This window comes from Saccostrea cucullata, unplaced genomic scaffold, assembly GCF_032062105.1.
Source record: "Saccostrea cucullata isolate Sc308-1 unplaced genomic scaffold, CSIRO_AGI_Scuc_v1 ctg1040, whole genome shotgun sequence".
NCBI lineage: Eukaryota > Metazoa > Mollusca > Bivalvia > Ostreida > Ostreidae > Saccostrea > Saccostrea cuccullata.
In genome coordinates, this window is record NW_026918208.1 from 60454 (window position 1) to 73914 (window position 13461).

Genomic DNA, 13461 nt, shown 5'->3' on the forward strand with positions numbered 1-13461 from the left:
ATTCCGAACTTTTACTTTGGCCATAACTTTTGATTGGTAGGAACTAGGACTTTCATATTTCACATATGTATTCTTTGTGGCAAGACCTTTCATTGGATACCAACAACTTTACCCTGACCTTTGAGATTTACGTACTTATGAAAAAAACTTTAACCTTGACCATAACTTTTGAACGGTGAGGGCTAGGGCTTTTGTACTTCACATATGTAATCCTTGTGAGAAGACATTTCATTGGATACCAAATACTTTTACCCTTTGACCTTGACCTTGGAGTTTTAACTACTTTCAAAAAACTTTAACTTTGGTCACAACTTTTGAACGGTAGATACTAGGACTTTCATATTTCACATATATATTCTTTGTAGTAAGACCTTTAATTGGATATCAACAACCTTGACCTCTTGACCTTGACCTTAAAGATTTACGTACTTATGAAAAAACTTTAACCTTGACCATAACTTTTGAATGGTAAGGGCTAGGGATTTCATACTTCACATATGTAATCCTTGTGAGAAGACCTTTCATAGGATATCAACAATGACCCTTTGATCTTGAACTTGGAGTTGACGTACTTTTAAAAAACTTTAACTTTGGCCATAACTTTTTAACGGTCAGGATTAGGGTTTTCATCCTTCAAAAAAATCAACTTCAATGATAATTTCTAAATAAATGACATATGATAGGACGTTCATATTAGACACAATATGTCATAAAAAATAACATCTCACCCACAAAGACACCGAAAGCGGGGGACCACAATTCTTTGAATTTGCTTGTTTTTCTTACAACCGAGATTTAATGGATATTCATTTTCTGGTCAGCATGTACTCTTCATATTTTGAATATGAAATTAATTGTAATTGGTGGATTTTTCTATAAGATATATATAAGGGGTGGATGTCTTAACCAATTAAATCTGATGCACTTAATCGGAAAAAAATATACTAAATGATATAATTAATATCAAGCAATTCGGCAAAAATCTGATTTTACAAAAATCGTGCATTTATAAAATTTCTGTGTTTATTTTTCAAAGCTCGCATATAAGTCTACTAGTTTTTTGACTAAAAATTGATATGTTACACAAAAGATATAGTTCAACTATTGCTGCAAGGTTCACTTAATATCGTATTACAGTTTAAATGTACCGTTTTATCATGTCTGTTGTCTCATCGATTGTCTACTTTCCCCTTGAATATACCAATAAGTGTACAATACCCGGTGAGACTGAAGTAGGGGGGACTTCTCTTGTTTCTTTGCTTAATTGGCAGGGGGAGGAGATGATGTTCATTTCTTCAATAAATAATTAATAACGATTTGATATGATAAGCCTATCAGATAAAAATCTATTTTAGATTTAAAAGGTTGCTCAGAAAGAGGTAGAATGGAAATCAATTTTGTTAGCATTAATAACGTCGCCGGCCTGACGATGTGTACACTCTTGTCGATTGTTATCTGTGGGTTTTGATCCTGTTCGGTTTTTATGGGGATGGCTTCAGGGAGCAGGATGTCCCAGATAGCGGTCCAATTGGAGGTCTGCAGACTGAGACTGTCTGTAATTGCTTCTAAACAGTACACATCTAGATTCACCGAGGTAGAAATGTTACACGGTATTTCACAACAGATGAAGCTTAAAGGTTTCTTTTGCCTTTGATTCTTAAGTCATCAATAATATGGCTATTTATTTTATCAATAATAAAAGAACATTCCCTCAAAGTATATTCTAACATAAAAAATGGAAGTTCGTACTTTTCTAATACTAGTATGTGTTTTAGCTCTACTGGTCAGAGACAGTCTGCTTGGCTGTCTATCTGTCTGTCCGTCTGTAAAATTATTTTCTAAACACTATACGGCTCTTACTGATTTGATCTGATAGCAGTATAACTTGGCGCACAAGAAGACTACATTTGTACTACGAAAAACACAATTTTCTATATTTTAGTTTTGCTTTCGTGGTGATTGGCGTCGCCATGGTAACCGAAAATAGAATTTTTATTGAAATACTTTCTTTTACAGTTTTGGTCTGATTGAACAGTGTTGTCATGCTTTTTAAAATTACAAATTCTTTCAAGGTTAAAAGTACCCATAGTAACCTTTGTTAAAATTGCCTTTCTAAGATTGTGATATTATGTAAGGGGTATACAGTCTATTACCATACTAGTGCAAAATCTGAACATGTAGAATAATTTAATCCTTGCATTTAAGGTCAAGGCCACGATATCATGCACCGTTCTTTCTTACTAAGGCGAGAGGAAGACATATATTGTACATATACATTTGCTTGTATGAGTAATATTTGAAGCTGGGTTTGAAAGTATATACAACTTACAAGTCGTCCTCATATTGTAAATGATGCTACTATGTACTTTGTTCTAAGCGAAACGTTCTTTAAATAATAAGTCGAAAAAAGAAATGTATAATAAAGTCCTATTTATTTGGTATTTTAGCACCATCCAGAACACCCTTACTCATTGGAAGATGGGGAAAAAGCACCTGTTAAAAACAACTTTAAAAAATCGTCATTCCAGACGATAAACCTAGTATTTTCTGTGTTTGTCATTGTGATTTTTATTCTCTCTCTAAAGTTCATCCCTTGTGTCTATCCATTACAACTGTGGCAGATAACATTATAAAGTGTTCTTGCACGGGCGGTATGATAATTGTGCATTGTTGAGGAAAATGTTTTTCTTTTTTACTATCACGTAAGACCTTGCGAATCTGCAGAATTGTCAAGGCGCCATGTGTATTTCTTCCTTGCATCCCGTAAAGTGACATGCATTGAGTGCGATCTCGTTCGTCCTTAGTCTAATCTAGTGCTGAAGTACAATACCAGTGTAGCATTGATGCTACTTAGTGAAATATGCACAAATGGATTACGTCTTAATTAGTTCACTTAGAATACGTTGATTCTACTTAAGCTATGATTAGGAAAAGCTGCCCTTGCATCAGTAGACACAATACAGGCAATTGTTAATAGCGGTTTGGTTTCTCTTGTAATCGTCTTGATCCAAGTGTAGTTTCATATCTTTGGTCAAGGGAGAATACGGAAAATAATTATCATTAAAGGGTCTCCAAACCATGATGAAATTTATTTAAAAATAAGTACATTTAGAATTTCTAAAATTCAGACGCAAGCAAAAGAGCGAATGGAACTATTGGTCAGATGTATCTTTTTATATTTGTCGGATTTCAAACGGACTGTATATATATATTCATAGTTATCTTATACATATTTGTCTTTTGTCTTGAACATTAAAGTCACTCAAAACCGCTAAAATGTCGAAGTATATTATCGGGAGGATGATAAATCGGAGGACATGGTTAAGTTGATGTTCAGGACATAATTTTTACTTTTTTGACAGATTTTAATATTCATCACCCTTTTAAAGCCCTGCTTTCATGAATATTGAAGAGGGTTATTCATTACACACTTTGATGAATTGCATTTTTGTCTTATGCATTGTAATTAGTATTCATTTCAAGGTCATTAATTAACATGAATCTGTAAATTCTATGTTAAGATGAAATCGACGGTTTCTGTGAAAAGTACACCAATTTATTTTGTTGTATAAATAGTGTCTTTTGGAAACACACATAGAAAATATGCGAAAATTATAAGATTAGACCATGCATGCAAATAATCTAGGGCTTTCATTTTTCCACATTGAATTTATTTAGTGGGAAGATGTACGTGTTGTTATAACTCCTGAAATCCAGCGACATCAGTTGGAAAGCCATTTGTCGATATAGAATTTTTTAAAAAGTTTTTTTTAGTAAAGAACTCGTCATGAAAACCAACGGGGAATTTATAAAACTGTGTTATAATTAGTACATATCAAAGGTTTTAAATGGAAGAATATCGTTGTTTAAAAAAAGTGTTAAAAGAACTTAATTTATTTACATTAATCGGTATGCAAATGAATAAAAATAGGGAAATAGATTTTAAAATATTAATAACAAAATTGAACTTGTCGTACAAAAAAAATGAATATAGACTCGATCACTTTTTTATACATTTTATTTAATTAAAAATTCCCAGCAGATAAATCCCCGAGTTGTAAACCAATATTTTGTGCGATGCCTTAGTCTTTTATAATCCGTTGATTGTTTGGAATTCTCAAAATCCCTTTATTATGCGGAACTGTATCGTGTTTGGCCTTAAGGTTCATTTTGTCGATCAATGAATGCAAGTAATGATCGAATTGATCAAGAATTGCATGTTTTTCTGTGGAATGGTTCTGCACTGTCTGTTAACAATATTTTTTTATGTTGAGAAGCTTTCTAATTCGTCATACGACCCTTCGTCTAGTCTCTTCTAATATATCGATGCAGATGCTAGGTCAATTTATAGCAAACAAAAATTTAATAGATACTTCAAAAAATTAAATGTGAGGAAAGACTTGAACAATTTTCTATTCCGGAGGTGTACATACGTCTATTTTAAATACAAAATACATCTTTATGTTCCGAAAAAAAATTATGTTTTTATTAATAATTCTTAAATTCCATTTTGTTTTATAAGGTAAAGTTTTCTTAACTCTATACATAACATAAAGACATATTTCTAAACTACCGTTTATAATTTAATAGCATGCTGAACATCTTGAATTATATGTACAGTAGCTGCAATATTTCAGTGAAATAAAGTTGTTCTAAAAAAGAAGTTTGTAATTAAAAGTATAACATGCTTTTTGTAAGTTTAATCGAAAGGAACCAAGTAAGTCAACATTGTACACAAGTAGTTTACCATGTTCTAAAGTATAGATTTTACAGTTTTTATTTTAAGAAATCTTGAGTTTACGGACATAACTAATGCAACTAAACATATCTTAACTGTCTATTTTTCAAAATTTATTACTAGGGATAAACATTTTGGTTTCAATTTGAAATTCGGAAAAAATACTGAGAACACAGAATATCATGCAAAAAAAAAAATATAGAATTGTTTGTTTTAATGAAAATTCGACCAAGAAAAAAATAACTTTTAAAAAATTTATATTGCTTATCTATAGTTTATAAATTGAACCATACGTATTTCAAGAGCTAATGAATATAATGCTTGGTGATACCAGATTTCTGCTTATGGTTTATATTATTTTGAAATTGATCTATATACGAAGCAAAACTATAAGATTTCGACTCTAATGAATTACGGTTTGTGAATACACAATTTCTTTGAGCAAAAATACGCAAAATATGATAAAATAGAGAAATACTACCCGTAGTTACAAGAGCTTTTGCTTGATTCTAAAGATTTTTTTCTATTCCGTCAGGTGTGGTAACAATTTTATGCCCAATTGACAAGATCTCGTTCATCCTCTCCAGATGCGCGAAGTCGAGAGCGCGGCGGTACGGAGCTATATCAAGCTTCTATTTTTCAACACAAGGTGAAAATGTAAGAAAAGTAGACATAAAAATAAGACATTTTGAAGATGTTTTTTTTCCTTGCGAGTGAACTAGATACATTGCTTTCATATTGTTGAATTAAATACACGTGCGTCCTGGCTTGCGTTTCAAACGGAAATTCCTTTACTTCGGTTTGTTTGTTTTCTGTACGTCCGTCCGTCCGTCCGTCTGTCTGTCTGTCCGTCCGTCTGAGTACCCATCTCTTAGAACTGAATGAAATTTGATGAAAAAGATGCTGGTTTTGCAAAAAAGACTTTTTCAAGTTATAACCATAGATTCTGTGTGATTTGATCGAGAGAAGGTAAAAGAAGCTAGTATTCATGATGCTATTTTAGTCCCTATATTAGTATTCATTAACCATGTCAAAGACCGCTAAGAAGAACTTGTTTCTGTCAAATTTATCACCGTGTGATAAAGCTGCACGATAGCGTTTGATTTAAGGTCGTTTATACCGTGAACAACGAAGTGATGAATAAACACTGATTTATTTACATATTCAATGTATGATGTATCCACATTTATATTTTTGTCATTGTTCACAAATTTTTGGCAATTTTAAAAATTGCAAGAATTCATAGTAAGAATCTAAAGGGACTTATAATGGTTCTTACTCAATAGATAACATTTCTTGAGAAGTTATATTCTTTATTCTATTTTAAGGGAGGAATGGATAATTTAAATAATTGTTTGAAGGGGTCTTAAACTCATTTTGAGTATAAACTCACATTTATATTACATTTATATAGCTCAATTTGCATTTTAAAAAATCTTTGTCCATGTGATTTGCATTTTTTTTAAAAGTTAAAGTAGTAAGACGCCATACTTTTGAAATTTTAAAATCTTATTTCCATTCTTTTTTTGAGTCATGCTTTATTAGCTTGAAAAAAAAAGTTTGAATTTTTAAAATTATAGTAAAATGGGCAAAGTTGTTTTGTCTACAGAAAAAAAAAGACGAAACAAATTTTATGAGTGCATAAGAAAAAATAATAAAACAAGGTGAGCAAAAGGCCATGTAGAGATTTTATGTTAATTTGATGATAAATATTCATCCTGTCACGGACTGGCACTGCATGACGATTGTCGGCACCACTCGGGAAAATGATTTTGAAATAAAGCCTCATTTTAGCATTTTTTATGTTTCTGTTTTGTTGCATTCAAAACATAAAAAAATATTTGATTTTTTAAATCAAAATTTTTGATATATTTTGTGTCTTGGAATTTAAAAAAAACGATGTTTCCTTACTAGGGTGAGTAGACAAAAATAACTACGTATTGTTTGAATTTAGTTATTCATGCAGGACAAACGTGTGAATTAAGAGAAATTGAATTATGTATACAAACGGTTGTGAGGTCATTATTATCTCCCCTTTGACGGATTACTTCTAATTCATCATTTCATTCTTGCATGTACATACATAAAAATTCTAATGTTCGAAATTCGGGAATCTTAAATAATAAGATATAAGCTTGATTTTGTTTGAAGAATTATGTAAAAATCCCTTTTGACTATGGTATATCAATGGTGCCTTTTTAATTCTAAAGGGATTTTCGAAATTTATTTGAATTACTTTCATTATTTAAAGTATACTTTGTAAAACCTCTAAATAAAGGGGGGAAAGAATTCAAGTTTTTTTCACATTTACTTCATCTTTTTATCATTTATTAATTGCGATCACATTTGACGGGATTTATTAATACTTTGCACTTTATAATATAAACATGAGTAAAGGCTGATATAGAAATTTTATCTTGAAGTTACAGCCGAAATATGATCGGTGACGTTTTTGTCCATTTAAGTCCCCCAAATTACCTCCAAATTAAAGATCCAAAATTTTTAGAACCCTCCCTTTGTATTGTTTGTATCGAATCCGTGGAGTGTTTTCTATATATTGTATTTCAAGCAATAGCACGAAAATTAAAAGCCCCCGAGCCTTTTTAATGGGAGATCCTAACGAAAGTATGGTGTGGTGTTTTTTGGGGCCAAACTTGGTTGTTATATGATAAGCTAGAAGATTGCTGGAGTGTATGATTTCATGGTAAAGTGACGGTTAATTATTTCACTTTTATATTCTTTTTATTGCCAAGTTTTCAGCATTTAAAGATAAAAATGAGAGATTAGGGATCCATAAATCAGAAAAAGGTCTCACAGCTGTATACGGGTACATACACTGTCAACTTATAGGGTGTTCTTGCTCTACAAACCTGCTACTTCTGATGTTTTGTTGTTCAAACTAGTAGTCACAAAGGGCATTTTACATTCAGTTTAAGGAGGCTGGAGGGTCCACAAATTAACCATCAGATGTAACTTTTTTTTAAAGATATGATTTTTTAAGCTGTCAACTATCATTTGAAAAAGAAAAAAAATCATACATTTACGTTTTAAAATTTGATCATTTTTGTATATCTTTATATGGAGCTCTTCTTCTAAAGGAGATCAATATAATCTACAAATGGCCACAACCACCCAGCCCTCTTAAGGCATTTTAACCTTTCTTCATTTTATGAATCTTAAAAAATCATACATTAAAAAAAATGTTTTACACGCCATTTAGGGGGCTATTCTTAGAATTGACCTTTTTAAACCCATGACCGACGGATGCTGTAATTATTGACAATGTTTCCCGTATTGCAGACTTCGTGTCTTGGTACACCTTGGTACTTATCGCAGTTCCTCGATGCAATGCCTTGTAAGGTGGTCTTCTTTTCCTCTCAAATTCATCATCTTATGTATGCAACATAGAGGAATTTTTTTCCATCATAGGTTTTTTTTATATTCCCTGTGTATAAGATTTGTCATATATACTAAATCGCTTCTGTATTTGATTCAATTCCAATCTTCGATTTTTGAACAATTATTTTTATATTTATTCAAGTTTTAAAAAATGCAGATTATATTTTTCAATGAGAAAAATATTTTACATGATCCAACACATAAATATAGCAATTAATAAATATAAAATTAAATTGAATATATAAACAAATAGGTAAAATAAATTTGATTCTGTGTCCAAAAAATATTTTTTTAAAAATAATAAATCAATGAAATTAATCCAGGATTCTATTAGATTTCTTAGTACAGTGAAGAGAAACAGAGTTTATTTGGTGTTTTTTTCTAAGGTATTCATGCAGACGGGAAGTCTTTAAAATTGTTGGAGAATTTATCGCGTCCTCGATCAACAATTCATGAATATTCAGAACTTAATCCCTCAATTTGTAAACAGACCATGTATGTATATTCATGTTACAATCGATTATCTCCACAAATCTGAGATACACATCATTATCTTCTTAAAATATATAATATTTTTAGCCAATATTTTCATTTCTACAGACAGATTTTTTTCAGTGAAGTCCTCTTTCTGTTATGATATACATATATTTGATTTATAACAAACGATTGTATACGGTAAATTAACCAACATGGGATGATGAAAAACACCATGAAAATAGCTTTTTAAATTTCATTTTTAAAATTCATAAATGAAATTATGCTTTTATTTATGAAACTTTAAATATCACATACGCATTTTATACTTTGTTGTGGAAATTGTTTTGATATCTACTCATCGTAATTATTTATAATAATAAAACTCCAAATACTCAGAATATACAAGAAAAAAATATTTTTGCAGAATGAAGTAATATTTTCCCTGGTGTGCATAATAATTTCCTATATAATGAAAATCGTTAAAATATTTAGATTTCAATGGTAAGACGTCTACATCGGTGAAAACCCATAATAGAATTTTTGATTGACATCTCTCTCGGCATGTGTGAATTTCATAAGTGGCAGATTTTACCAGAAGTCAAAATATTGAATGTTTTGTCGAGTGATGATGGAGAAGGGCTTATTATGACGAGGAAGTGCTTAAAAACAAGTGGCATTTTCGCGGACTGTCGGTCTGATGTGCTGAGAAAAAACAGGATCCCCACACTCAAAAAATTTAAGAAAAAGACACATTTCTTAAATAAATATTTTCCTATTCCACTTCTTCATTGTGAATTCTCTTAGTGCATTTTAAAATAAAGGGGATTTTTTGTTTATGAGATTTTGTTTCAACAGTTCCCGTGTAAGATAAATTGTATATACATTCCGAAATTTGACTTTCTTTATCAATTGTCATGGTGACAGAATGAAATATATCCCATTTTTCCGCGTAATATGTAAATTACAAGCACATTAGTCACTTGCATAAACGTAATTATGTGAAGAAACGAAAATATTCACATTATTGCTATTTATAATGCAGAAATATTTATCTGAAATGTCTAAATTTTTATTGCACTTGACATCTTCACTCATTAACACAAACGTTGTAAAAATTAAAAACAAAATCTCAGTAACATCCGAAGCAAAATCAAAATATTAAAAAATTTTGAACAGTTAATTTTGTGACATAGTAGGATGACCCGTCATATGGATAATTTCAGCTGGTCATCTCTGACCGCTACAGAGTCACGGTACGGGAATGTTAGCGGGATGCCCCAAGCATTACATTCTCCAAACCAACTTACCCAAGGCACACTTTAGGTATCTGGTGGTCGTGCCTTTTGCCGAAACTGCTTATCCAAAAAGTAACAGCAATAATCCTCCAAATATCACGGATAAATTATAATTCCCTTTCAACTGTCATGGTTGCACAATTAACAATCGCTGACCCAAAGAAAACCCTCTTAGTTCTGAACATTCGTCATTTCAGAGTGACTTGATCTTGTAAACAAAACATCTGTTTGAAACATACTTAAGGTTTGCAGCTTGTTAACATCTCCAAAACCTTACCTAATATTTGACCAAAAGTATGATTATTATTTAGCAAAACTATTCCATTGAGAAGCAATAAGCGGTAATTTTTTAAAAATATTTAATCGACACAAAAACAACTGGACATCACAACAAAACACGAAATAACTATGTCAGAGTTTTTCCAAACTCTTGGGGTTGGTTAACAGTTCGCGAAGAATTCTCCACACTTGTTTGGCAGCATTGTCCATAGAAGATGGGGCTTTGCCCTTAAACAAGTCCACGTTAGGCAAGAAATAATGCGGACACCGGCGATTTTGTAGGCAGGAGATGGTCTGCAGCAGAATTCCGTTAAGTCGGTCTCCTAGAGAAGTGTCATCCCACTCCATTTCCCGTGGGTGCTTCTCACACTCATACAGAAGCAGAGTTTTGAAGTGATAGTTCGTGATTGGGTTCCCAGGAAGGTCCAGATGACGTTCCCTCAGAGTTTTAAGAATGCTCAGACACCGTCGTCGACACCCTCCGTACAACAGTCGGTCCTCGGCGTACTTGAACGTCAGTACCCAGGCGTCTCCCTCGGCAGCACTCTGTTTGTCTTTCATGTATATACTTTCCCGGGACAGTAGATCGAACCCCTCGGTCTTCACCTCAGCCACGAGGTTAGGATTTGGCCATTGGAGATGTGGCACCGGCCAGTGAGCGGCAGAACGGCACCAAATTCCTGCGCACCGAAAGGCTGGGATAATTTGCACTACATACCTCTCTTTGATTCTGAGTTTTACCTCTGTTGTGTCTGCAACCATTTTTACAGTGTCTCTATAGCTACATTTGTCCACAGCCTGTGCCACCAGGGTCTGGAATCGCGATCTGATTTTCCTGGCGGAGAGGTATCCGGACGCAGTTATGAATTCCACCCATAACGACATTGACCTCTTCCGACCGTCACTAAGTTTAAGTACAGCACAACCCGGAATTGATCCATCGTCCACGAAGTTGAACACTCCCATTTGGTTTAGGTATAACACAACTTCAAATTCTGTTGGAGAAACTATTTCCAAACCCTCAAAGCGTCCATTCACTTCATTGAGAGAGCTGATAAATCTAGGTTCCTGGACCTCGACTTCTTTTAGAACATCCTGTACAACTTTACATACTTCACGTATAGTCTTTATCGTATTTCCTTGACGGGTTTGTACCCGTTCGTTATAGTACTTATTTAATTGGAATAAAATCTTGGACTGGGCCGCTAACATATCCGGCGAACTCCCTTCCAGAAGCATACTCGTATTTTTGTCTTTTGAAAAAGAAATCACAGAAAAATCCTCAGAATTTTTTCTTCACTTGAATCGCAAGTCAATTCATTTAATTAATAATTATTGCTCTTTCCGTTAGTCCTTCGTGCGAGAGATGATGGACAACGAAACGTGCGAGTCACGTTACTTTCACTTTTCCAGTTGCATGCTTAGCGACACAGCGGAAGATGAACTCGCTCTCTTTATTGTCTCAGTGTTATGATTGTGAAAATATTTTTTGTATTTATTAGCCACGGTGTATGCTTGGATGGAGCTGATATACCAGTCATACTACACTACGTCATGCGTATACAAATGTTCTCTAGCTGACTATCAATTTGCTGGTAATTGAAAAATCAACTTGTCATTATTTCTGCACCAATCGCAGAAAAGAGAACACCTTATGCAGATTTTCACCTGAATAAGTCCGCCCACCTCATTAATCCCTGCTGTTAGCCATTTGTTGTTTTCTGCCTAGCCCCGCCCCCTCTATCTGTTCATCAAGCAGATGATTAGCCGTAGACACCCGCAGCGCCGAGCACTGGATATTAGCCATGCATCGTTCAACGGGCAAATAATCCTAGCGGGGTTCTGATAAACTACCATCTTCTCTCTCATCGCTCTCTGCCTTTTTGTGACTACCAACAATATATTTAATAAAAATTCTATATAGAAATTGAACAAATTAGGGAAGGTCTTTTTGTTGTGGTTTTCAATGAAATAGAAGACCCTGTTATTTCACTTAGTCTGGTTGTATTTTTTTCTATCATCTTGACTCAATTAGTAGCATTTACCCAGTATTCCTACAAAGACGTAAGTGCTACGAAGTCGTGGAAATGTTGCAAAAATTCTAGTATTTTCTACTTAGCATATCACGATCTTGAAAACTTTATTATGACTGTTTGAAGGTTGTAATAAAATCTGTTTAATTTTTTTCCTACAGGAAGGAAAAGTTTATTTTGTTTAAATTCCGATTTTTACTTAATTTACAATTAAATTATGCACACAAACACATTCAAATATAAATAATAAAAAAAAATTGATTGATTGTTAATCTTAGGTTTACTCTAAGAAATATTTCAATCATATTTATTTCAATTATGGCTTTCTTTATTAAGCATGTATAATATGGACATTTTAAAGTACACGAAATTCATTATGCAAAAATTTATTTTTGCAATTAATTGCTTTTAATTTAATAAGTATAGAATAAATTAATATTTATTTGAATTCATAACAATATGTATTCACTTCAGTTGCATGCCTAATTTATCAGATTTCTAAAAAAAAAAAAAAATCGGAAGGAAAATACAGTTATGATCAAGTCTTTGTCAAACAAACATTTCAAGCCAAGAAACTTAAAATAACAAAGTAAAGTCTATACACATATACTTAATTAACAAACTTTGCAAAGTTTATATTAGATGTGACGTTTTATACGAATGAAAAATCCCATAAAATCATGACAATCTGCATAAATGATTTTAATAAATAAATGTTCCATATGTACACCAACTTTATGAGTTGGTATAGATGTACTTTGACAATTATAAAAAGGCAGAAGTATTTGTGATATATTTGATTAAAGCTGCCTGTGAGAGATCGAAATAAACTAGCTTCCAAAGGACTCCTAAATTCTGTGAGCTGGTCACATAAATACATCTACTGCCGCCTCTCTGGGAAGACGTGCATTTACAGAAGGATGGTCGTTCCCTAATGGCAGGCTCATCCTTCCTCCGTGGGTATAATTACCCGCGCGCCTCATCCTTGAATATCGGCATTTGTCTGCTTCAGACGGACTGATGGATGAAAGAACAGCTTAATGATAATAAATAATCACAAGAACGGATCAACCCGGTCTCCGAGGGACTGAAAAATATATCGTGTGTCCCAGGCTCTGCTACCTAATTTGATTATTCTGGCAAATATTCCCCGAACCTTTTGTAGAAGGCAGGATTCTGGCTTGAAAGCACTTGGAACTTTTCGCAACTGTACGTCACAATTTTCCTTGTCAGGCAGTAG

At 33.0% G+C, this 13461-nt stretch overlaps 2 protein-coding genes across 5 annotated transcripts in view; one reads left to right on the forward strand and one right to left on the reverse strand.

The window, feature by feature from the left end:
- The window catches only part of LOC134259194 (neurobeachin-like), a 112787-nt gene that overhangs the window by 60162 nt on the left and 39164 nt on the right, over positions 1–13461 (forward strand). The window lies entirely within an intron of this gene.
- On the reverse strand, positions 10252–11761 carry LOC134259237 (protein mab-21-like 2). The gene has a single exon (XM_062741841.1). It carries the CDS (start codon positions 11425–11427, stop codon positions 10321–10323), a length of 1107 nt encoding a protein of 368 aa, XP_062597825.1. The 5' UTR covers positions 11428–11761; the 3' UTR covers positions 10252–10320.